The sequence below is a fragment of the Astatotilapia calliptera genome, chromosome 7 (assembly GCF_964374335.1).
Source record: "Astatotilapia calliptera chromosome 7, fAstCal68.1, whole genome shotgun sequence".
NCBI lineage: Eukaryota > Metazoa > Chordata > Actinopteri > Cichliformes > Cichlidae > Astatotilapia > Astatotilapia calliptera.
The window spans coordinates 2943692-2970172 of NC_137428.1; the positions used below are offsets into that span (position 1 = coordinate 2943692).

General features: G+C 44.4%; 2 protein-coding genes across 4 annotated transcripts in view; one reads left to right on the forward strand and one right to left on the reverse strand.

The window, feature by feature from the left end:
* Positions 1–13919, forward strand: part of plcg2 (phospholipase C, gamma 2) — a 55556-nt gene extending 41637 nt beyond the window's left edge. The window contains exons 27-33 of the mRNA XM_026172483.2: positions 3907–4110; positions 10718–10857; positions 10997–11105; positions 11594–11758; positions 12518–12606; positions 12692–12855; positions 13263–13919. Coding sequence (XP_026028268.1) covers positions 3907–4110; positions 10718–10857; positions 10997–11105; positions 11594–11758; positions 12518–12606; positions 12692–12855; positions 13263–13305 — 914 coding nt within the window. The 3' untranslated portion in view covers positions 13306–13919. The remainder of the gene's footprint in view (positions 1–3906; positions 4111–10717; positions 10858–10996; positions 11106–11593; positions 11759–12517; positions 12607–12691; positions 12856–13262) is intronic.
* An 884-nt stretch (positions 13920–14803) lies between these two features.
* Positions 14804–26481, reverse strand: part of cmip (c-Maf inducing protein) — a 45733-nt gene continuing 34055 nt past the window's right edge. For all 3 annotated transcript variants that reach the window (XM_026172487.2, XM_080303366.1, XM_080303367.1), the window contains 10 exons: positions 23813–23839; positions 23671–23719; positions 23484–23591; positions 23271–23387; positions 22101–22241; positions 20699–20746; positions 20461–20607; positions 20252–20357; positions 20090–20160; positions 14804–18827 (listed from right to left, as the gene is read on the reverse strand). In XM_026172487.2, coding sequence (XP_026028272.1) covers positions 18774–18827; positions 20090–20160; positions 20252–20357; positions 20461–20607; positions 20699–20746; positions 22101–22241; positions 23271–23387; positions 23484–23591; positions 23671–23719; positions 23813–23839 — 868 coding nt within the window. In that variant the 3' untranslated portion in view covers positions 14804–18773. The remainder of the gene's footprint in view (positions 18828–20089; positions 20161–20251; positions 20358–20460; positions 20608–20698; positions 20747–22100; positions 22242–23270; positions 23388–23483; positions 23592–23670; positions 23720–23812; positions 23840–26481) is intronic.

Consider the following 26481-nt stretch of genomic DNA (forward strand, 5'->3'; position numbering starts at 1 on the left):
ATGGGTGTATGTCCTTTGTTGCTGACATTTATTGATAAAAACAGTACAAAAAACCAACCATTTGTACACATATTTACAAATAATTCAACATTTTCAGCAATCACTCACAATCCTGGCACTGCCATGGTATCTGTAGTCTGCATTTACCACATGTGTATCTTTTGCAGCGAACACATCGCACAGTGGCATGATTGTTCTTGCATCTGTATTTGACCTGACACGTGGCTCTTTTTCCAGGGTTAGGTATGGAGGGTTCTGCCCGAAGCAACTGATCTTTTCTTGCCTTCTTCGCAGCTACATGAGAGTGAGCCAACTCTCTTGCAAGCGCCACCAGGAAGTCCACCCGTCTTTCCTTCGTCCCGGTGCATGCTTGATACAGCACATGTGCATTCAGTGCTGCCATGTCAATCATGTTATAAAACACGGCGACTGGCCAGCGCCGTGTTCCTTTGCGGACAGTGTACTCCCGAACCATCTGGTCCATCACATCCACGCCACACTTTGTTTTGTTGTAAAGGGTGACAGTGTTTGGCTTCCTTTTGGTGGTGTTATCAGTCTGAACCACGCCGTGCATGCTGCTAAGAATATAGACTGTCTTCTTCCGTTTGGCCACATACGCCGTCAGCGTGGCAGCAGAGGTTGAAAACACCTAAGAAATAAGATAAATTGTTATTTCCATAGCCCTTTTACACACAATGAAACACATAAACATAGAACCACAAAAGACCTGCAACATACCTGAGTGGTGAATTCATTGCGATCTGTGTGTCTAGTGGATTGAGGAATTTCCCTGCGAATCCTGTTGACTGTGCCGAGGATGGTGGTTTTCCGTCCAAGAAGTTTTTGCGCAAGTGAAAGCGATGTGAAGAAATTGTCCGTGGTAACATTTCTGCCCTTGTCTAGGAATGGTTCCATCAGCCTCATTACTACATTTTCAGAAAGTCTCTCCCCAGTGGGACGATTGGGGTCCTTGCCAAGATATGGGAAGACATTGCAAATGTACTTGGATTTTAGGTCCATCAAAGACTCGGTGCAGTTTCCTGCAGTATATTGCAAGTAAACCTGACAAGTTTGGGATCAAGTTTTGGGTGGCCTGCGACCTAAAATCCAAGTACATTTGCAATGTCTTCCCATATCTTGGCAAGGACCCCAGTCGTCCCACTGGGGAGAGACTTTCTGAAAATGTAGTAATGAGGCTGATGGAACCATTCCTAGACAAGGGCAGAAATGTTACCACGGACAATTTCTTCACATCGCTTTCACTTGCGCAAAAACTTCTTGGACGGAAAACCACCATCCTCGGCACAGTCAACAGGATTCGCAGGGAAATTCCTCAATCCACTAGACAGACAGATCGCAATGTATTCACCACTCAGGTATGTTGCAGGTCTTTTGTGGTTCTATGTTTATGTGTTTCATTGTGTGTAAAAGGGCTATGAAAATAACAATTTATCTTATTTCTTAGGTGTTTTCAACCTCTGCTTCCACGCTGACGGCGTATGCAGCCAAACGGAAGAAGACAGTCTATATTCTTAGCAGCATGCACAGCGTGGTTCAGACTGATAACACCACCAAAAGGAAGCCAAACACTGTCACCCTTTACAACAAAACAAAGTGTGGCGTGGATGTGATGGACCAGATGGTTCGGGAGTACACTGTCCGCAAAGGAACACGGCGCTGGCCAGTCGCCGTGTTTTATAACATGATTGACATGGCAGCACTGAATGCACATGTGCTGTATCAAGCATGCACCGGGACGAAGGAAAGACGGGTGGACTTCCTGGTGGCGCTTGCAACAGAGTTGGCTCACTCTCATGTAGCTGCGAAGAAGGCAAGAAAAGAACAGTTGCTTCGGGCAGAACCCTCCACACCTAACCCTGGAAAAAGAGCCACGTGTCAGGTCAAACACAACTGCAAGAAAAATCAGGCCACTGTGCGATGTGTTCGCTGCAAAAGATACACATGTGGTAAATGCAGACTACAGATACCATGGCAGTGCCAGGATTGTGAGTGATTGCTGAAAATGTTGAATTATTTGTAAATATGTGTACAAATGGTTGGTTTTTTGTACTGTTTTTATCAATAAATGTCAGCAACAAAGGACATACACCCATGTGTTGATTTCTCCCCAAGATGGCAAACTGAAACACTCCACTCCCCCACCCCCACTCCCCTCCCTCCAGAATTCCTACTTAACAGCCTAATATACATATGAATGACTAGCCAATTTAGCTTCCACTTCCACCATTTGACTGCTCTCTGGGTTTTATAGGTAGGAATCCCTAAAATGATGGCTCGCGGGGGTTTAAGTTGTACAAACAGGATGTGACCAAGAGGAAAGATCTAAAGACAGACGGTTTCCTGTGATGCACTGTCTCAATCTGGAAATAGATGCTAAAACTACATTCGCACCACAATTGATTTCTGTAGGTTCAGAATGACTCGGTGACATTTCCAAATAACAGATCTGCAATATCAGCTTCTAAACCAAATAAGCATCTGAAGGGAAAAAACGCGGTTAAATCTGAAAGCGTCTATAAACCTTTATTTAATCGCGTTGTACCTGAAACTCGTTTTACAAGAAGCTTGTGTGTAGCATTTATTTGATACTATTTAGGTTCATTTTTAAATGTGTTACTTTCAAAAACAGGAAAAGACCAATTTGAAGTGGGCACAGTCACATGAAACAACGCCACGGCCACTCATGGTTAGAGCCCCAAAACCCACAATCATCGTTTGATGACCACCACTTATCATGTGGAGTGTGGTTACTGAAAGGAAAACAGTAAGATGTGCTGCTGTGAGCAGGATTTGTATCTGATGGACCAGCTTCAATGTTCTGTGCTTGTTGCTCATTTTTGTTGAGCATGACATCCAGTTCAGATAAATTCAGTTAAATTTTATTCCTATGGAGCCGATCAACATCAATAGTGAGAGAAAATGTTTGCTGCTGTGTTTTGGGTTAAGTTAAAACCTTTAATGGATCAATAAAGTCACCGAACAGTGAATTATAACACAGCAGCCTGAGACAGCTCTCTGGCTCCTCTTATTCAGCAGCATTGCACATCGACAAGTAATCGAGGGCCATTACAGTTTTTATATGGCAGCGGACTAACTCGCCCGATGTTCTTGAGACTGTGCAAACACAAAGTGTGCAGTTGCGGTTTTTGTCACTCTCTGATCAAAATTGACTGAACCAGCAGCAAAAGAAGATCAAAACTATGCTTCTCGTTTGATAAACAACATCATTTAGTCCTTCTTACTTTGGCACTTTTGCTTCCACCACGATAAAATCACACTTCCTGTGCAGCTCTTTCTGTCTCTGTGTACTTCAAGACCAGAAATGTAAACTTTTACAAATGATGCCAAACTGCTCTCAGCCGTGTCTCTAATAAAACCTCTGTAACTTTGCTCTGCTTCACTTCAGCAGCATCAGGTAATGTTCATATGTTGATTCATGGTTTTCTTCTGTTTTTGATCTACTGCAGAATATTTAAGGTTATCTGCTATAAAAAGCCAGAACAGGAAAATCTGCTTCATGTTTTTGTTTTATTCTCAGTTACTTCCACAGAAAAGCGTCTGCTGTGATGCTTCCACCTCTGATAAAGTCTCACAACTGTCAGCTTTGTTTTTATACAAAGATCTAAAAATATGGATTTGTGCTGATAAATGATCAGAATTATAATATTTCTGACTGTCTGAGTGAAAATGTGTGAGAGGGTGGGGTTTAGATGCAGTTTAGACATGCATCCTTTCACAGTCTAGTCCCCAAACAACCATCCCTCTGAAATAAATCCAGTTAATTTGTTTAGCTCACTTTAACTAAATGTCAGCTCCCTCTCTTAGCAAGCAGCGAAGGTGAGGTGGCTGAACCACTGAACTCCTCCCCTCTCTCCTGCTCTGCAGACAGTTACAGCTACAAGGAGGTCCGCTCCTTCGTGGAGAACAAGCTTCCAGGGAAGAGCCGCACCAAAGACTTCCTGCAGTACAACCGCAAAGCTCTGAGTCGTATCTACCCGAAAGGCCAGCGCGTCGAGTCCTCAAACTACGACCCTTACCCGATGTGGGCCCTCGGCTGTCACATGGTGGCTCTCAACTTCCAAACAGCAGGTACAGCAGTGCTCATTTATCACACAGCGGAGGACAAAGGAGACAGTTTTGAGGGCTTTATATTTATCTTCTTATGACAAGAAAACATTCAAGTGAAGCAAAGTACAAAAACACGCTAAAATATTTGTGACAGAATATAATTATAAATTTAGAATAAACCTCCGCCTGTAGGTTGAGCAACACGAGGATCGGCACATTGAAAGGACATGAAAATGCAGAAATAAATAAGTCTGAGGAAATAAAAGTGTGAAAATGGGAAATAATAGAGGATTTAACACTAGCATCCCCCAGGCTTCTACCTTTCTACCTATAAAACCCGAGAGCAGCCAAATGGCTGGTAGGCTTTTAGCTAGGCTTTAGCTTCAGCCAAGTGGAAGCTAAATTGGCTAGTCATTCATATGTAAATTAGGTCGTTATCTGGGAATTCTGGAGGGAGGGGAGTGGGGGTGTGTGATTGAGGGCGTGGGGGAGCTGCTAAAAGCTGTGCACTTCCTTTTGTGTTTCATCTTGATGCATTCTCAATCATCCAGGGAAATAAATCTCCAAAAGTCACCAACTTGGAGTGTTTCAGTTTGCCATCTTAGGGAGAAATCAACACACATGGGTGTATGTCCTTTGTTGCTGACATTTATTGATAAAAACAGTACAAAAAATCAACCATTTGCACACATATTTACAAATAATAATAAAAAGTGAGTGAGTACAATTCAACATTGTCAGCAATCACTCACAATCCTGGCACTGCCACGGTATCTGTCGTCTGCATTTACCACATGTGTATCTGTTGCAGTGAACACATCGCACAGTGGCATGATTGTTCTTGCAGTTGTGTTTGACCTGACACATGGCTCTTTTTCCAGGGTTAGGTGTGAAGCAACTGTTCTTTTCTTGCCTTCTTCGCAGCTACATGAGAGTGAGCCAACTCTCTTGCAAGCTCCACCAGGAAGTCCACCCGTCTTTCCTTCGTCCCGGTGCATGCTTGATACAGCACATGTGCATTCAGTGCTGCCATGTCAATCATGTTATAAAACACGGCGACTGGCCAGCGCCGTGTTCCTTTGCGGACAGTGTACTCCCGAACCATCTGGTCCATCACATCCACGCCACACTTTGTTTTGTTGTAAAGGGAGACAGTGTTTGGCTTCCTTTTGGTGGTGTTATCAGTCTGAACCACGCCGTGCATGCTGCTAAGAATATAGACTGTCTTCTTCCGTTTGGCCACATACGCCGTCAGCGTGGCAGCAGAGGTTGAAAACACCTAAGAAATAAGATAAATTGTTATTTCCATAGCCCTTTTACACACAATGAAACACATAAACATAGAACCACAAAAGACCTGCAACATACCTGAGTGGTGAATTCATTGCGATCTGTCTGTCTAGTGGATTGAGGAATTTCCCTGCGAATCTTGTTGACTGTGCCGAGGATGGTGGTTTTCCGTCCAAGAAGTTTTTGCGCAAGTGAAAGCGATGTGAAGAAATTGTCCGTGGTAACATTTCTGCCCTTGTCTAGGAATGGTTCCATCAGCATCATTACTACATTTTCAGAAAGTCTCTCCCCAGTGGGACGATTGGGGTCCTTGCCAAGATATGGGAAGACATTGCAAATGTACTTGGATTTTAGGTCGCAAGCCACCCAAAACTTGATCCCAAACTTGTCAGGTTTACTTGCAATATACTGCAGGAAACTGCACCGAGTCTTTGATGGGAAAAGCTGTTCATCAACGGTGATATGTAGACCAGGGTTGTAGCACGTGATGCAGTTGGTGACCAATGATCCCCACACACTGGAAATTGCAGCAAACTTATCAGTCTTTGCTCGATTTGCTCCATTGTGGCATCAATCAGACCACTGGTATAATGTTGAAATGTACTCACTCACTTTTTATTATTATTTGTAAATATGTGTACAAATGGTTGGTTTTTTTTGTACTGTTTTTATCAATAAATCTCAGCAACAAAGGACATACACCCATGTGTGTTGATTTCTCCCTAAGATGGCAAACTGAAACACTCCAAGTTGGTGACTTTTGGAGATTTATTTCCCTGGATGATTGAGAATGCATCAAGATGAAACACAAAAGGAAGTGCACAGCTTTTAGCAGCTCCCCCACCCCCTCAATCACACACCCCCACTCCCCTCCCTCCAGAATTCCCAGGTAACAACCCAATTTACATATGAATGACTAGCCAATTTAGCTTCCACTTGGCTGAAGCTAAAGCCTAGCTAAAAGCCATTTGGCTGCTCTCCCGGGTTTTAACATCCCATTAATACAAGAAATCTTCTATTTGTAGTATCTGAAAGCTTATTTCAGTATATTACTCCACTTATATGTAGTATTTTGGCTATGAATAGCTTTATAAACCCATATATTATGTGTTTAGAGACACTATGTCTTTGTCTTTTGAGCTTAGTTACAGTCACGGTAAAGAGAAAATACACTATCTGTACATTACTAAGAATTTAAGTGTCAGGACAAAGTTTAAAAAAAATCTAGTCTTTAGCAGGTCGTACATTTGGGTTCGTATGAGCTGAGATGAACAACAACACCTGACGCTGTGTCATTATTTAGTTAACTAGGGCTAAACCAACATGCAGAAGCAGTGCGTCCACCCCATGGTTCTGTAGCCTGTGCAGTCTTTCAAATACCTGTTCTCTGTGTGAGGTTAACAAACATGTTGGCCTGCTCTTCATTACAGTGTTGCTTCAGTTCGTTTGTCCACAGCATCTCAGTCGGGCTGTGGGACTGATGGGCTCACATCTGACTCCAGAATACATGAAAGGCGTTCAAGGAGTTCAACGTTTTTCACACGTTACGTCAGCACCTTGTCTTAGTTTTTGTTCAATAAATAATGGCACAGTGCAACGTGTCACGTGTTGGGATTCATTTAAAGTTACATTTACCTCATTTTAAGGCCTACTGAGGACCAGGTCATTTTATTATGTCCTGATAAAGCTTGATCAAGATGGCGCCGAGTATGGCAGCCTCGTCGCGAGCTCCCCCAAGCAACGGCTTTCTTCTGTGTTTAATTTTACTTTTCCTTTATTTTTTCACGAGCAGCACTTGTCTCCTTGTGTACGACCGACAAACCTTACTGGACATAAAAGACGGTCTTTCTTATAACTTTCCGGAGTTCAAGTTTTGCAACACGGACGCTCCGTTTGCAGACCCCCCATTCATCTCACCTGAGACGCCTTTGTTCTCTGGCCCTGGAGGCCGCAAACGCCGACGCAGAGGGAGAAGATCTGGCGTTCTGGTTCGACTGAGACGGCGCACTTACAGACCACCGTTACCCAGTTTATTACTGGCTAATATGCAGTCTCTGGAGAACAAGCTGTGCGAGCTTCGGGCACGGATCTCATTCCAGCGAGAGATGCGGGACTGCTGCGTGATCTGCCTCACAGAAACCTGGCTATCGGACAAAGTACCGGACTCCGCAATACAACTGCCGGGGTTCTCTGTGCACCGCGCGGACAGGTCACAGGATCTTACTGGGAAAAGCAGAGGCGGTGGTGTGTGTTTCATGATCAACAACAGCTGGTGTGATTATGCGAACGTGCACCCGGTCAAATCCTTCTGCTCACCGGACCTGGAGTACCTGATGATTAAGTGCCGGCCATTCTGGCTACCGAGGGAATTTACAGCAGTGATTATTACGGCTGTTTACATTCCCCCACAAGCCGACACTGACCGTGCACTCAGGGAACTGTACAGCGCGATCAGCAGCGAGGAAACCGCACACCCAGAGGCAGCGTTTATCACAGCCGGAGACTTTAATAAGGGAAACCTGAAGAAAGTCTCACCAAAACTCCATCAACACATCCTTTTCAACACACGTGGAAACCGGCAACTCGACCACTGTTACACCTCTTTCCGGGATGCGTACAAAGCCCTCCCCCGCGCCCCATTCGGCCAATCAGATCACCGCTCCATCCTGCTCCTGCCCGCCTACAGGCAGAAGCTGAAACAGGAAGCTCCAACCCGGAGGGCGGTGCACTGTTGGACGGACCAATCGGAGTCTGCGCTGCAGGACTGTTTTGATCACGCGGACTGGGAAATGTTTCACGTGGCCGCCAGAGACATTGATGAGTACACAGACTCAGTCTGTGGATTTATCAGGAAATGCGTGGAAGATGTCGTCCCATCCAGAACAGTCAAATCCTTCCCAAATCAAAAACCCTGGATTAACGGAGATGTTCGCGCGGCACTGGCGGCACGGAACACCGCCTTTGCCTCCGCGAACACATCGGACTACAAACACGCACATTACCAACTCCGGAAGACGATCAAAGCAGCCAAACGTGAGTACAGGGACAGGGTGGAGCAACAGTTTGACAACCCTCGGAGTATGTGGCAGGGACTAAACACGATCACAGACTTTAGAGGGAAAACCAGCACACCGCAGACCACGGCCTCTCTGTGTGAGGATCTAAACGTATTCTACGCTAGATTCGACACAGCGAACACCATGAGACCGGACAGTGTGCGCACCGCGGATGACGTCAGTGCGCACACTGTGTCTGAGGAGGATGTGCGGAAGTGCTTCAGGAAGGTGAACGCACGCAAAGCTACTGGTCCGGACGGGATTCCCGGCCGCGTCCTCAGGTCATGCGCGGCTCAGCTGGCTGGAGTGTTCACGCACATCTTCAACCTTTCCCTCTCTCTGTCTGTAGTCCCAGCCTGCTTCAAAATGGCCACCATCGTCCCTGTACCCAAATCCTCCACCATCTCCTCATTGAACGACTGGCGACCTGTAGCCCTGACCCCCATCGTAAGCAAATGCTTCGAGAAGCTGGTCAGGGACTTCATCTGCTCTGCACTACCCGACTCACTGGACCCTCTACAGTTTGCATACCGCCACAACAGGTCCACTGATGATGCCATAGCCCTGACACTACACACTGCCCTGTCACACCTGGAGAAGAGAGACACGTATGTGAGGATGCTGTTTGTAGATTACAGCTCAGCATTCAATACCATCGTTCCCTCGAAGCTGGACAGGAAACTGCAGGATCTACGACTGAGCAGCTCCCTCTGCAGCTGGATCCTTAGCTTCCTGTCTGACAGACGCCAGGTGGTCAGACTGGGCAGCATCACCTCATCCCCCGTCACACTGAACACTGGTGCTCCACAGGGGTGTGTACTGAGCCCTCTCCTGTACTCACTCTACACCTACGACTGCACAGCCACTAACAGCTCCAACATCATTGTGAAGTTTGCGGACGACACTACAGTGGTGGGTCTTATCACCAACGGTGATGAGACAGCTTACAGGGAGGAGGTCAGCGCCCTGACCCACTGGTGTCAAGACAACCATCTCACCCTCAACGTCGCAAAGACAAAGGAGTTGATAGTGGACTTCCGGAGGTGCAGAGAAGTACACACCCCCATCACCATCAACGGCGCTGCTGTGGAGAGAGTGAGCAGCTTCCGGTTCCTTGGTGTACATCTGGCTGAGGATCTTACGTGGTCAGTACACACAAACAAAACAGTGAAGAAGGCGCAGCAGCGCCTCTTCTTTCTCAGGAGACTGAAAAGATTCGGCATGAGCCCCCGCATCCTCAGGACCTTCTATCACTGTGCCATTGAGAGCATCCTCACTGGATGCATCACCACCTGGTATGGCAACAGCACCGCCTACAACTGCAAAGCTCTCCAGCGAGTAGTGCGGTGCTCTGAACGGATAATTGGAGGTGAGCTTCCCTCCCTCCAAGACATCTACAGGAAGCGGTGCCTGAGGAAAGCGGGGAGGATCATCAAGGACTCCAGTCACCCCAGCCATAAACTGTTCAGACTGCTTCCATCAGGAAGGAGGTTCTGCAGCATCCGGTCCCGTACCAGCAGACTGAGAGACAGCTTTTTCCATCAGGCCATCAGACTGCTGAACACGTCATAGACACCTCAGCTTCACTACTGGAACTTCAACATTATGCACTCCACACTGTATATAAATGCCACTTGTTTTGCACATATTCAACTCTGTATATTTTATATATTTTATTATTATTATTATTATTATTTTTATTTATTTATTTTTTTTATTTATTTATTTTTTTTACTATTTAATTTGTAAAAATGTGTATACACACACACACACACACACACACACACACACACACACACACACACACACACACACACACACACGTAGGAAAATATTTAGTATACACATCCAGAAATGCATACACTATTATATATTGTACATATATTTATTAGTTTCAGGTTGGCCATTCTTGTATTTTGCTCGTTTGTGTTGTTGTGTTTGCACATCTCTGTTGCTTGTGGGGCTCGCACACAAGAATTTCACTCGCATGTGCTGTGCCAGTGTGCCTGCACATGTGATGTGACAATAAAAAGTGATTTGATTTGATTTTGATTTGATATTTAAAGATATGCTGATGGGTTGCCAGTGCATCACTCTGCACTAAAGCTAAACTCAAACTGCCCTCTTTATGTTGTCTGTCATGTCTTTGGGGGATATCTGTCTACTCCAGCTGAAAAAATAACACAGGTTACACTATCGAGTCTACCTGTTAGAAAATTATCAGGATTTGCCTGAAGGAGAAGTGACACTGTGAAGTTATTCAGGTTCTTGTGTCCACCCAGATAAATACATGCAGCTGAACAACGCCCTCTTCAGTCTGAACGGACAAACGGGCTACGTGCTGCAGCCGGAGTTCATGCGTATGGATAGCTACGACCCTCATCAGGACAAGAAGGAAGTCAAATACAAAATTGTGGTCAAGGTGTGCCGCCACACACACACACACTCTCTGTGCCTCTGTCATGATTATGAGTCACGTTCAGGGTCCACTTATGTACAAAAATGCACTTTGGGCCTGATTGTGTGCAGAGAATAAGAGCAGTTGTGTTCGTCCCTTGCAGGTGATTGGTGCCAGGCACCTTCCGAAGCCAGGCCGCAGCATCGCCAGTCCATTTGTGGAGATCGAGCTGTGCGGGCACACAGAGGAGAAGTACAAGACCATCGTCTATCGTAAGGAGATTCTCCAGCAACCTTTCTATTTTCCTCTGTTTCATCTAGTTTTTCTCTAACTATTAAAAATGTAGCTTGTGTTCGTTGTTTCAACGCTTTCTGCAGGAATTAGAGATTTGAAAGAAGATCGATGGTAAAATTGTAATAAGGTTGTGTTTGTTGTGTATCTATATCAACACTGAGATTTGCCTCGTCTTTGTGGGGCTTTCGATCTCACAGTGGAAAAATTGTGGGACGTGGGGGGCTGGAGCCTGTCCCACCTCTCACAGGGCAAAAGGCGGGACGACCCGGGAGAAGTCGTCCATCACAAAATGTAATAATAATAATAATGAAAAACCTTAAAATAGTCAGAGCTCGAGCAGCTTCGGCCTTAGCTGCAATACTGCGGGAACTTTTATTCTTTTCAGCTTGAGGTTCTGGGGACTTTTAATTTAATGGGGACTTGAGGCTTCACAGGTTAAAGCTTTGCACGTTTCTGCCCCCTGCAGGTGACAATGGTCTGAACCCAGTGTGGAAAGGCTCAGAGCGCATAATCTTGAGTGTGTATGAGCCTGAACTCACCTTCCTGCGCTTCATCGTCAACGAGGAGGACATGTTCTCAGACCCCAACTTTCTAGCTCAGGCCACGTTTCCTGTGAAAGGCCTTCGCTCAGGTGGGAATTCATACACGCAGCTTCTGTTACCGTCACTCTCAGGTAGTGCTCGTTATCATTATTGCATGAACTGAATGTTACTTAGAAGCAAGATTTAATGCACACTGAGAATACTTTCACCTGAGAACTATATCATGTGGAGCTCAAGTTAATTTCCTCGTTCACCAGTTTTCTCACAGGTGTGCTCGCTTTTGCTGTATTAACTTTTTGTATGGGGCTCATATTTTAATAAGAAGAGACACTCCACGTCTCAAATTATAAATAATGAAAGAGGTGAAACAATCCTGAATCATTTGATATTTAAGTAATGTTAGACAGTGGCTAGCTCATGTCTCTTGTATCCTGGCCAAACTTTAATGTAAACTTTTAGATTCTTGGTAATCGGGGAGTTTCCACTCTGAGTGTGACGCAGCTTTAATATCTAATTTTAGCGGGCTTTAGTATTTTGAAATTCCACAAAAGACTGACACCACACACTGAAGTGACCTCATTTGGAAGTGAAATTAGGTTGTGACTCATTTTAAGACTTTTTAAGTTTAGAGGGAACACAACTCACACAGTCACGTTGAAAACAACGGTTTTTTTGTATTTCTGTAAAAACTAAACTAGGTCCATCGTTACTGCTTAAGATTAAAAAAAATGTAATTTTTAAAAGTGATTTTAAAAGTCGAAATGAACACGAATGAATCAGGTTATAACACAAATCAAGGTGATGTGAATAAATGAAGGAAATGAACTGTTTTGGGTTTGCTTCCACAGGTTACCGCTCTGTCCCTCTGAAGAACGGCTACAGTGAAGACTTGGAGCTAGCTTCTCTTCTGGTCTACATCAGTGTGCAGCAGGCCGGGGTGAGTAACGCACCAGGAGCGCATCGACGTTTATGTCACTGTGGCGGGATTTCTGTGATCTGCTGACTCGGCACGTATCGTTCAGAAAGCGGAGGAGGAGCTGTACTCGTCTTCCAGCCAGCTGAAGAAGAAGCAGGCAGAGCTGGGCGAACCCTTCCTGTACGACACACACAGCAACCTTCAGCGATCCTCCCTGGCTCAGCCCACCAACAACCTCATGAGGAAGGGCAGCACTGGTGAAAATCCAAGGTAAGTCTGAAAAGTGCAGGAATACTCTAGCAGCGACAGTCTATTCACGGAAAGGACCCCGTTCGTCCGCTGCTGTCGTCTTCGGGTCTTTTGCCAAGCTTAGTGATATTTTGGTTGATTTTGCTGCCGCTAACATCCCGCCTATCTATCAGACTAATTTCATTGCCGTCAGCGGATGGCCTGCTTCACTTCAGTTGAGGTCCTTAGGCTGCCACAGCTTCCAAATTTCAGTGGCGAGCTCAGAATAAACTGATTAGGAAATTCCATCCATAAAACAGCTTTTTGGTGGATTATCTAATTTGCATTTCATGATGCATACTGCAATATGTACATATACTGTAATATATGACAACTAATTTGTGATACTTGTTACTCTCTGCTCTCAATCTGTCCGTCTTTCTCTCCAGGTCAAAAGAAAAGAAGATAAACAACAGTAAATTTTACTCCTGAGGACTCATTTGTCTAACCTGTGTGAGCAGCAGGCTTCAAATCTAGTATCAATGTTTGCTATGGGAGCTGTGATCTGGAAGAGCTTTTTTTTTTGCCATCTTTCCACCGAAGATGGCAACATTCCAGTATCCCGAATGGTTTTCTATTTATTTAAGATTGAAAAAAAATTGTTCCTAACGTTTTGGAGTTTTTGAAATATGGAATTGCTGGAGGAAATGTAAGAGGCCGTTACAACGGTCCAAGTAGCCAGCGTTGTGCTTGATATGTTTGCATTCAGTCTGTTATCAAACTGCATCGTGTTACACTGATGGTATTTATTTTTCATTAAAGAGCGGAGTCTGAAATAATGACGATTTCACTGCAGTGGCTGTTCTGCTGCCAGGGAGCTTGTGTTTAATTCATTTTAGTCATTTTGAATGTGGTTTTTTTGCTGTGCAGTTTCACCAGTGTGACGTTTTTCTTCAATGTTTGTTTGATATGGAAATCCGATCTGTAATCTCATGCAGTGAGTGTTTCCTCTATTTAATATGAAGGCAGATTGTGGTTATAGCTGTCCCAGAATTCCTCTGACTTCCTCATGAATCGAGTCAATAAAGTATGCTTGGTGAACGACATTCTTTATCTGTATTTATTGCATTGTTTTCTGCTCCACCACATTTTAAAGTAGGCTGCAGGGACAGCAGTAGGCCAAACGCTTGAAGTGAGGAGCGTAGAGAGGCCTCGAACAAAAGAGCAAGTCCTCCATCAAACACTGGGGAAATAATTACCTGTAAGTTTGCTCACTTACAATTTTTAACAAAACATATTCCATAAAGGAATATACTTCAGCCTGTGGATCTCCAGCTTCTCTGAAGACTCATAGGCTGAAGTACAGCATGGAGAAATATGGAAGTAATGAGCCTGTAACCCTGGTAGACAAGAGCAGTGCAGCTAAACCAATGACAGATGCATCTACTGAGCATGAAGCGTGTGGCTGGACTCGAGACAGAGAACGAGTCCCCAGCTCGTCTCAATACAGGAGATGTTTGCAACACTGCCCTGTGCTCCATCTCCACTACCAGCATCACTGAAACCACTACTGCTCTACAACCACTTGGGTATAAGATCAAGGATGCAAGCAGAGGAAGACAAAGGCTGGAAAGATGTTGATGCGAGTTGCAGAAGGGTGTCAAAATGAGGTACAGCAAGCTGTCCATAACACAGGCTCTAGATGCTACCAAACAAAGGCTGCAAGCGCTGAGAAAAAGGCTGAAGAGATATACCAGAGAAGAATAAATGGCCTTCTGGCAAACCTGTGGCGTCCAGGTATCATCTCATGCAAGCAGCAGTGACTCTGACTCCAGCTAAATGAGAAGAAACTGTCCAAAAAGATGAGGGAAACGTGTCCACCTGCAAAACCATTTGTGTTTCTTCTGTTTTCTCACTAACAGCTAAAGCTTCATGTTTTCCCCCCATTACACTGATATAATAACATGAAGAAAAGAAAAAACACACCCGGTTGATAACATATTCACAGACAATTTATTTTTGATTGAAATTATTTCACATCATAGTTGTTATTTTCCTGTTGAAGATCTTTTGTATTTTTATTACAACAGCCACAGAGCAGCAGCAGCAGCAATAATAATAATAACTCGGCAGGAGAAGCAGATCAATGCGACCGAAAGACTGAAAAAGAGAGAGAAACATGATGGGCGCCCCTTTTCCAGCTGCCAACAAAATGATTTTACTACAAGGAATGGGAAATAAAGTTGAAGTAGTTGCATTTTTTCAGTCTGTCAGGTTTGTCTGACCCTGTTCCTTCCATAACAATGGTTAAGACTCGAGCACAGCTGTACATGACGCAGGTGTGGTAGAAACTTTACAAAAAAATGTTTTTCTTATTTAAAAAAGGTGACAGATGAACGGGGAGGAAAGCTCAGTGAGCTCCACAGGAAACAGGAGACATGGCCGAACAGGAGAGACGGTACTTTTCAACCAGCACGTTCTATAGTAACACTTAAAAAAAAAAAAAAAGAGAGAGAAACATAATCATCTCAACATGCTGGACCCCAGGCTCACAGTTTGGACAAGTCAGCGTGGCCCAAAACAGCCCACTGTGGGAAATGGGCTCATCTGCTTTCATGCCAAGTTTGATGAATTACCTCTGGGATTAAGGGTGAAGCTACAGCCAAGCTCGTTACCTCAGCCAGTTTCCCTACTAGTACAGTCTCTGGAGGAAAACGATGCTACGCTGCACTGAAGCTCAGTGTTGTGTTGCAGGTTGCTTGTAGCCTAAAAGCTGCATCACAACCTGGAGACCACCAGGTGATGTTTGTTTTTCTGCTTTCTTATTTTAATGGCATTAGTCATACACCCTGTAAAAACCCCCATAAAGGCCACAAGCACACTGGTCTAGCAACAAGGATGTTTAAAATAATAGCGTAGCTGGATCTGGATCTGATCCATTTAGACTTCTTCCCCCGTCCTTTGTGTGCCTTGGAAGCAGTGCGAGAAAACCCTTCTAGTCTGTTTTAGCTCCTCCCTCCTCCAGCATGACATCATAAAGACCCTAGACCAGAAAAAAGAAACTCGTGGATTACTCGCACATACCTCATTATCTGAAACTCTGTACTGGAAGGACTATTTTACCTTTCGATAAAGTCAAGGTAACCATTTCTCCTGATACGCTGAGCTAAGCAGCCGATGGCTGTGGCTTCACGTCAACCAGATAAACGTGATATTGGTATCAGGATTCTTCATGTCACTCTTAAAATAGAGTCAAACCGTTCATCCTTCAAAACCATCGGGGATAAAAACAACTGCAGTAAAATCAGACTGAATCATCGGGTCGCTGATGTGTGGAATCACCAACTTTATTTAATATGACCACAGTCAGCGTGATCCTCATACGATACGACTCGTGATATAAAAAATGGCCATCGTTTAAATGATTAAATCTCGGCTTCAGTCCAAAGGCGCCAAGTGTCATTGGCTGTTTTAGAAAATCAACTTTAACTGCCTCAAACAGCAGGCTCGTGGGTAGATCCTGGCTACGACCAATCACAAAACAGCCGGATGGGATCTCTCCATTTCAGTCCTCAGCCTGGTGAGATAGTGATCAAACCCTTTATGGTATTTTTACAAAACAAAAATTACAAAATAACGAAAAAACATATTCGATGACGCGGCAACATTTACGTGCAAAAAACCTTAAACAACAAAAACACCGGAAACAAATGTTTGATTAAAGTGATCGAATGAGAGAAACATAAAATATAACACACATTGAAAACAGTTTTTTTAGATTACAGAGCACTTTGTGTGAAAAGAAGAAAAACAAAACAAAAACAACCACACACATTAAGATGAAGGCAACAACAGCCTGCCGAAGAAAAGGAGGCTGAGAGAAAAACAGAGAGGAGATGAAGAAGGGCGAGGATTCAAAAATGGTTCAAAGAGAGAAAGGAAGGAGACGACTATATACACTCATATGTACATCATACAGGATATGAAAAAGAGCACGATGTCCTAAAGCTAGACCCGAAGATGGCCGTACACAAACCGCACCTACAGGCCAAACAGAAACCTGTCGTGGCACCCAATAAATAGGAAACAAAGCGCTTCGTAGCGGACGGCGTCCTGTCCTCTGATTCAACAAGCATCTGGAGCGTTGCCCAGGTCGACACGAATAAATAAAATGGATGGATGCAGTTGCGCTTGCCTTGAGTTTCCAAGACAAATCCGCCCAAACCACGCGCACACGGGGAGAATAGATCCTGACAGACTTGCAGTGTGTCAGGGCAGTTACCACATCGTATGAAACGCTGCCACAACAAACAGGCAACACTTTGAGGGAATGTACACAGGCAAATAGAAGGTGCCCCACCCTCCCCGATTACTCGTCCCTTATTGTGATCGAATATGTACAAGAATTTTGTCCCATCCTCTGATAAGAATTAGCCTAAAAATGTCATCCACGTGATATGGCGTAATATAAATACAGCAGAGTGATTCAAAACAGGTCGTGGGACAGGTAAAAAGACAAGTGACTCATCCGCTAGAGGCACTGCGACTCCTCCGCTCAGGACAGGGGGTCGGAGAGGCAAACGGCATCAGGGGGGCGACACCACGCTCAGGTTTGCCTCAAAAAAAACAAAGCAGAGGAAAGACGTTTGGCGAGTTCTTTGCTTCAAAAGCATCCCAAAGCACCTGCACGGCGGGGACCAAAAACGAGAGGGGGATATGAAAATATACAACTCTCAGCTGGTGATGGGTCTGGTTCAAACAGGTCCGATTTCAGAAGTCCACTCTGAAGTTTGCCACCGCGGCTTTGGTACATGGACGTCCATGTGCGGCGGCGACCTGCGAGGGCTTCTTGGATAATGCGATGCAAAAAACCCCAAAAAGCTGTGTACTTTGATACCTCCCAACGAAATCCAGGAAAGACAATGTGTCAGAGGTTTTAAAGACAACTTATAAATATCAGTCAGTCCCAGACCACCCAGCTACTGCTACACAACTGTCCTATTAAATAGAAACAGGAGAGCTTCAGCACGCACACTGAAGGCAATTTAAAAAGGACCAAATATTGCCATCACCCTTGACATTCCTGCAAAGCTCCCAAAATGTCATCGTTGGGGAGGTGATGGGGAGGGAGGTGGGCATCTCCTTATGTTTTCTATAGAAAGACACAATATATGAAAGCACAGATGTCTGGAAAAATATGTTAATTCAAGTTGATAAAAACCGTTTTTGTTTTCTTTTTCTCCTTTTCGCGAGTTGTACATGAGGAGTAGGCACAGTCTTCTTTTCTCTGAGGTAGCACCTCATTTTCCCAGTGAAAGATTGGAAAAGGCCGGAATTTGATCCCGAAAACTGACAGCAAAGAGAGAGCGAGGACTCGATAACAGTTGACCGCGTCCGTCGGGAGAGCTACATCGTGGATCGGATCAAAGACGAACTGGAAGGCGAGCTGCTGCGTCCGGCCTTCGTTCCATGAGGGGCAAACGCCAGCGAGAGGCTCCGGGGAGGTGGAGCCTTCCTCGATTCTGGATTTCATTATGAGGTGCACACGCAGAGAGGGAAAAAAACAAGAGTGATTATGAAAACTGAGAGACTACGTATGAAAGGACGAGGCAAAGGGTAAGGACAGAGAGAGCAGGGTTCCAGTATTTCAGTACATCGGGTCCTCTCGTTCTCTGATGTCGTTTGTAAAAAAACAAAAAAACAACAAGGGCCTTCGAGGTAAGAGGAGCGATGAGTTTCACAAAGTTCCTTCCCGGTGACGGTGTCACTTTGTGGGATCGGTGATGAAACTGGTGACGGCTCCTCCTCATAGCAAGCGTCTAATCAGACGGGGTGATCCTCAGGCCGGGTGATGTTAGGGTTCCTGGTGTAATGATGGCGTCGATGTAATGTGTGAGTTTGTGTGTGATCGTGCTTGTGTGTGTCTCGGCATGTAAAGGGGCTGCTGAAAGCTTGGCCGATCACCATGCTTCAGTGTACCGAACATCAACATCCTTCAGGTTAGGCAGTTTGGCCTGGAGAGGAACACAAACAATATACACTTCAGTTGAGATCAGTTTTATTTAAACAGCAACAAATTCAAACAGGCGCTTTAAATTATAAGATAAAGGCCCAATAATAAAGAAAAAATCCCAACAATCAAACAACCCTCCTATGAGCAAGCACTTGACAACAGTGGGAAGGAAAAACTCCCTTTTAACAGGAAGAAACCTCCAGCAGAACCAGGCTCAGGGAGGGATTTCATTCATAACTGTGCTTAAAGATTCAGTGGAGGGCATACAATAACTAACTAAAGCACCAAACAACTGATGCAGATGCACTGATGTGTTGCATGAAAAACACCAGCAGAGAGCAGTCTTTAATGGCGATAAGTGCAGCTGAGCTCGGAGAGCTGTGAAACACGGAAACAGGAAGTAGTACACCAACTATTTTAACAACTACTGTTTGTCAATATTTTAGCATTAGTCCCAGTGATAAAGGTGAGCCAGCAACATCGACAAAGCTGTGTTTAAGCTCCTTAGCATGCACAACAACAACGCAAGCCCAGACATGTCTAAGAGCGAGAGCCACGTAAACACTAAGCTACCTAAACACCCTTCACGGCATCACAATCACTGGCAAGAAAACTGTTCCTACTAAAAGGTGAAAACAACTCGTTTCACCACTGGTGACAAAAACACACTGCTGAGTACAGCCAGGATATGAAGGCACACAAGGAGGAGATGCTAGCAGCTGCTGATGTGCTGCCCAAAAGTAAACAAATGACCCCTCCGAGCATTGTTATTGCTCGCTAGCTGCACTCCATGTGAGAGGAAGAATAAACAGTGGATGGAAATTTCTGGTGCAGTTACATAGTGGAAAAGCAGAGCTTTAAGCAGCTGGTTAAAAAGCTCAGCCAAGAATCAAAATCAAAATATTCCTCAGATTCAGTTTTATTATGTGACGATACTGCCTCGACCGCCTCGAGGGATTGTGCAGCTTAATGTTAAATGATCAAATTGACTTTAGCTGTCAGTTAAGCACAGTTTAGCCATCATGGGGTCAGGTGTTGGTGGCTTTGTCAAAACCATTTATTTTCACTGTATTAATACAAAAAATATATATATGCATCTATCAGTCCATTCAAAATTTATCTGTGTAGACATCAGATATAAGACCTCTCTTCAAAGCGATAAAGGTCCCGAGGCGTGCTTTTTTCCATTCATTTAGCATTAGGTGCCACACAGAAACAGAACAGCAGGAACCTTTAAAGAACCTTTAACACTGACTGAATTACCTTGAGGTCCTCGTATGTGTCTGCTGTGAGCTTGGTGCTGTTCATGTTCAGACTGCACAGACTCTTCATGGCTGAAACAGACATTTGCACTTAGAGTTGACACACACACTATCAAGGACATTCACCGTGTCATAAAAATGCTTCCTATGCAAGATGTCTTACAACTGAGCGCCAGGAGACCAGCATCAGTGACGGGAGTCTCACACAGGTTCAGAACCTGAAGGCAGGCCAGATGCTCGGATAACAACCTCAGTCCTGCATCCCCAAACTGAAGCATGGAACAAAGCAAGGAAAGGGCAGCTGTTAGGCATCTGTAGACTCATAGACAGTCATGATTTCCTTGTGCAGCTGTTTGTGTTGGGTCCGTTTACCTGTGTGGACCAGAGGTTGAGCTGTTTGAGTGAAGGCAGCTTGATGAGCTGCTCAGCACAGGCACTGGTGACATTGGTGAAAGCCAGGCTCAGGTTCTCCAAGTTCCCAAAAGAACCTGAACTGAGCAGGCGGGCCAGGTCCGCATCCTAGAGAGGTGATGACAGGTTATTGTAAGAGTCAAATCAAGAGTTTTGCTTCTTTTCTAAGACGGTGTCTGTGTCAGCGGTGTGATCTCACCGTGGACTTGGAGGGCAGAGTCAGCCGGGTAGGGCCTCCTTTTCTTTGCTGAGGAGAAAATAGAAAGAAAGATGGCGTCTGAGCTTGAGGCCTTGCAGGAATCGTTGCTAACAGTAGATGGCACGTGTGAGCAGCTGCAGGCGTTTCCCACTGAGGCACGTCTATGATCACCTCGTGTTTAATTTCAGTAATAAGATGCTTTAAAAATGCTTCCCATCCTGCTTCAGTTAGAACCACTGATAAAAACTTATTCTCCTACAAAACATAAACGTGGTGTTTCTGGGGCAAGATTTTGGCCTGCACAGTAATGACCTGCTGATGAAATTCAGTTCTGCGTCATCAATTGGGAGACAGATTATTACGATTTAATCTTAAACGGCATTTTGTTTTAGCTCTATTCTCTCTCCTTCACTCACAAACTCTCCTTACATCCATTTTATTCAATTATGTAACACTGCATTTCGAGTTTATTGAGAGATAACGGTGTACCGCTGTATTGGTGTGATAAAGAAAACAGCTGGTTACTGGGAAGGCCTTTTAAATAGGAGGCGAGATAAGTTATGGAATATAGACATGTTTATTTGAATTGCAAATAAATGGAGTCTACATATCGGCGTAAATGACGTATGTTAAGCAAATATTAGATAAATGTGTTGTTTTATCGCTTATTTTAACAACTATGGCAGCAGTAACAAGCAGACGCTTTTTTTAATATAAAGTTGTTAATTTTACAGATTTAGACTGCTTTGCTTCCATAACATGCCGTCTTTTTCAGATTTTTAAATATAAAATGTGCGTTGTGTAAATCGTCTCAGGAAATGTAGTGACATTCATATCAAATATATACTAAAAAACACAAACTTTTATAATTGGAGAAGAGTACAAGAGTCTAAACTTTACTGTGAATTTGAAAAGTGTGTGACAACCATACATTGTAAGCACACTGGCAGTTTCACATGCATGTATTTTCTGCAGATTCTAGCTATCATTATTATTATCATCAGGTTCTCCATCACCCGTCTCTGCTGCTGCTCTGAAGGAAGGAAAAAACTACAACCTCCAAAGATTTTTAGAGTAAACGGCAGGATTTTATATCCAAACGTGTTCATACACATAATATTTAACATGTGAATGCGTGTAAATGCACCTTATGTCTTCCTTTTGTCCCTAATGTGTGCATGACCTCTCAGACTGTCAACAACCATCACCAGTGTGTTAGAATTGCAGACTGACAATTATCTACAGCCAGGTCACATGCGTTACTGACGACACATGAATTTGCAGTAATGAGAAGCTGGTGACTTTATTTTTCCGTGCGCCGCAGCAGTGCGCCGGCAGCAGCGGCTGCAGGCCTCGGCGCTCCTACTAAATAATGGGAGTGAGAGGTGGAGTTGGAACTCACCAGCTCTTTGAGCTCTCTCTGTCGGTCGCAGAGCTGCTCGTACATGCGGAGCCCCACCTGGGTGCTCTCCAGGGTGGAGATGATCTGCAGCTGGGTGTCTTTATTTTCAATGATGTTGTACTCCAGCATCAGACACAGGATCTGGAAACATGTCATGCACAAGTTAAAGCTGCTGATATACTGAAACACCAGAACATGCGATGAAACCAACACGTAGTGCAGCCCAGTGTTGGTAAATGGATTTTCTACTCTTAATCACCTCAACCTGACTCATTCACAAATTCACACAAGTACTTTTTTCTATGTCTAAGACTCACATTCACCCTCCAATTAATCCTTTTAGAGCAGCTTGGCATCCAGCATGTTGTCCAAGGATACTTTGGCATGCGGACTGGAGCAGCCAGTGATCGAACCACCAATTAGTCAATGACCTAAACTACCTCCTGAGCTACAGCCATGCCAGATAGTAATAATAAACTCCCAAACTGCACATGGGTGGACTAAACAGAGACTAAGGTGAGAATAAAATGACCAAAATGCCATGCAAAACAACCGCAAAGAGTCAAAATGTCCAAAATAATGAAATGATCAGAAAGCGAGATGTGGAGAAATGAACAAAAACAAGACAATATAGCAATAAATACTAATTTTAAAAGAAGAAATGATTAAAACGAGACTGGAAACATCCACATAAAGAGGTAAAGTGACTTAAAAGTGAGACAGATATGGCCACAGTGTGGCCAAAAAAAAAGTTACTAGAGTGAGGAAACGACCGGAAAGTGAGGCTGAGGAGCAACAAACCAAATGTGATGCAGAAAATCTATAAAGTGATAAAGACTAAAATAAAATCTGTACACAAACTACTGCGGTGACACTAAATGACCACAAACAAAAACAAAGAGATAAAAAATGGCCTCAGAAATGTGGTCAAAAGTGTCCACCACATGAGCAGGATGACCAAAATGTGAAAACGTACAACCAGAAAGTGATAAATTACAGAGATGTGATGCGATAAGACCAAAAAGGTTAGAATAAAAACAACCACGGAGCAGTGTAGAAACACCCCACAGTGACCCAAAGAATCCACAAAAAGACACACAACTGCAAAATGTGTATATATTTAGGAGAGCAGGACATAATTCATGGTTATAAGGTAGAAAGATCATCCACCTCCACCATGGTTTGGTTTCCACGGAGGGCCAGCAGCATGCAGGGGCCCAGCTTATTTTCAGCCAGAGAGAGGAGGAACTTCTTGGTCTTATAGCAGGAGCCCATCAGGATATGAACCTGGAGGATAGAAGGAAGAGCAGGAGGTGGGTCACGTTACAGTTCAGCATGACTGTGTCGATGCTTACGTGTGTGCATGTGTGTTCATACACTCACCATACTGGCAAAGAGCTCTCCGTCGTCATCACAGGCCACGCCTCCTGGACTGTAGAGCTGGAACCAGCCATCTTTCCCTGAACGCACGCTGAGCAGGCAGGAGTGGACCTGGAAAGCACACATACAGGGTGACTCTCCTTTCTTAGGCTTAAAGCAGAGATCAACCTGAACACACACACACACACACCTCCTGCCGAGGGTCCTCTGCAAACCTCTGAATGACATATTTCAGCTCCCTGTTTAGAGACAGAAATATCAAGACACAAAGGTCAGTTTGTTTGAAAGCTCGAGTTCACCTCATTTATCAGGAGCACGTCTCGGTTACTTACTTTGTGAATTTGGCATGTGCAAGAGCCCTGCAGAGAAGACAGAGATATGTGAGGTGTTACAGCCTTAAATACAGGAACGCATTTTTACATGCAGCGTGACTCAGAGCTGATCTTTATGGCACATCCGTGCCTTTCTGGAAGCTGACATCACGTCTGCGCTTTCTCTAACGGTGATGTAAAGCTGCTGACACAGAGGCATGGTGTTACTTTGTGTTGGTGGATACGGTCCACATGCAGAGGGAGTGCAGAGCTCATTAGGACTTTCCCTGCACTTGTACGCATGACTTCTATGAACTGTTTGTTATCAGCGATTCCCAAATGGCGTGCCGAGACACCCTGGTGAGCTGGGAGATGAATCCAGGGATTCTGGGACAACTGTGCATTTTTGTTACAATGCACAACTGCACAGAAAGTCATGAATGAATTACTTGACTCTGTGTGTACTTCGCACTCGTTTCCTCTATAAAAATATGCCACAGGTTCTGATCTGCAGAGTGGATCAGATTCTTGTGAGGAGCCAATGACAACCAGAGACCATCTCTAAAAGATGGAGCAATGCTACTGAACGTCCCCCCCACTGTTGTCATAACACGGAGGGCCATTTTTCTAGGAAAAACCATGTTGGTGCTCATCAGTGCGTCACTGTAAATATACAAGCACAGTAAAAAGAAAGCACAAACTTTCTATTGGAAGATTTTTACATATCGACACTTAATAAATGATCTAATCCTTAACGGGTCTTAAAATTAGGAAAGTACATCCAAGAAAACCTGACATGTTACACTGTGCCAGCATGTATTAAACAAAATCTAATTCAAATGCTTTAGTAATGTAGTAATGTAATCATTTTCTGCAATGTAGCTTTGCAAGCCTGAGCTATGCTGCCATGTTCTTCAGAGAGAAGAGGCGTTCTCCTGCAGGCCTTCCAAAGAAGCCCGACTTATTCAATTAACTGTATTTTAACCTTTTATCTAAGCCTTTGAAGATTGCCTTGGATTTTTTGTCATGAATCTTTCTCACTGTACAACAATGGATTACAGATTGTTTGGAAACGGCCTTATAACCTTTCTGAGATTGATGCACAGCAACTGTTGCTCCTCTAAGATGATGTCTTTCTTCCTTGGTGTTACGTTAACACACACCTGACTGCTCCAGAACTGCAAACTGCCGATGCCTCTGCTTTAATGGAGCCTTAATCAAGTGCATCTGATGTCCTGATACATAAATCCTTACAACTGACAGTCTTTTCTTATAGCCATGACTATAATTAGCTGGTGCACAATAACATGGAATGCACCGAAAGCTCGTGTTTACATATTTGTTAGTTTTTACAGCATAAAACATCCCGTTTCCACCTTATTCAACAGATTTCACAGAGAATGTTTCGTTCTCATCTAAGTCATGTCTGTGACTGCCAGACTGCCACAAACATTCACTTGGCTCAAGGATGAACGATTAGATCTTGGCGGTCAAAGATAAAGGTTGCTGTGACCTCACAAAACATGTTTTGGCTAGCAGTAAAGAATTTCGATGCTGGTCACTGAAAAGTGTCGAGTGGAAAGAAGCGTCACCGGTTAACCAAACAGCTTCCGTTGCTTCGTTTGTCTATCACAGAAGCTTTGGCTGGCAGACCGCGGTGTTTCCAGACGTTTTGAAACGGTGGGAGCACGACTGAAAACACAGCAAGAAGATCCCACAGTGAAGCAGTTCAAATATCATTTAAAAGTATTATTTAAAAAGACTTCATATAGCTATTAAAAAACCCTCTTTGTTCGTGGCATTATTCATGTAGTATGGGATGATAATTATGGAATCATTAACGTGTGAATAACAACTTGTCATGTGTTAATTAGTCCTCTGCATGCATATGCTTCTCACTTTGTACGAGATGACTCACTCTGTCCAAAGCTAAAGGGTTCTGGGGAATATTGTTGCTTTTCCTAATGACGCCTGAAGACATCAGCCAGGTAACAGTGGCGCAGGTGGGTTCCCCAGTTAACGAAACAACAAGTTGTTGTCTAGTTGCCATTAATGAAGCTCGGGATCAGGCAGCCAATTACAAAGACAGCTCTGGGCTACTTATGCCTAACAACAGCGGGCTCGCTGGGGGTAGGAATCCGCCCCCCACCCTAGTCTGCGATCCTTTGGGAAGCACGGTAATGTACCTCACCACGTCAGCAGTGACACCCCCACGGGTCCTCATCAGAAATATGTGCACACCCTGAGAGACAGCGACAGCGCGTCTGTGGGGACTGGCTTGTTTTTGGAACCAGGCTCAAGTGGCCACAACAGGAACTGCAGTTTTTGTTGGGCTTCCGCACAGCTTCACTGTTCAGCCCCAGAGGCACACGTTTGGTTTTAATTGACGTTCCCACAGCAGGAACCCCAAATTCTCTGCTGTTTGGAGCAGTCCCCAGTGCTCTGTGTAGTGCAGCGGTCCCCAACCCCCGGGCCACTGCCCGGGCCGGTCTATGAGTCGTTTGGTACCGGGCCGCGAGAGTTGAGGCTCCGGTGTGAAATTTATGGTTTTCAGCGTTTTTATCGTTAACTCGCTTTGCCTGGCTCTTTCCCCTGTTGTAGCTGCGCGTCTTATTTTGAAAGAAATATTTACGCGTTACCATAGCGACCAGAGAGGAGGATGTTACTCTGAATGTCGTTGGCGCATTTTC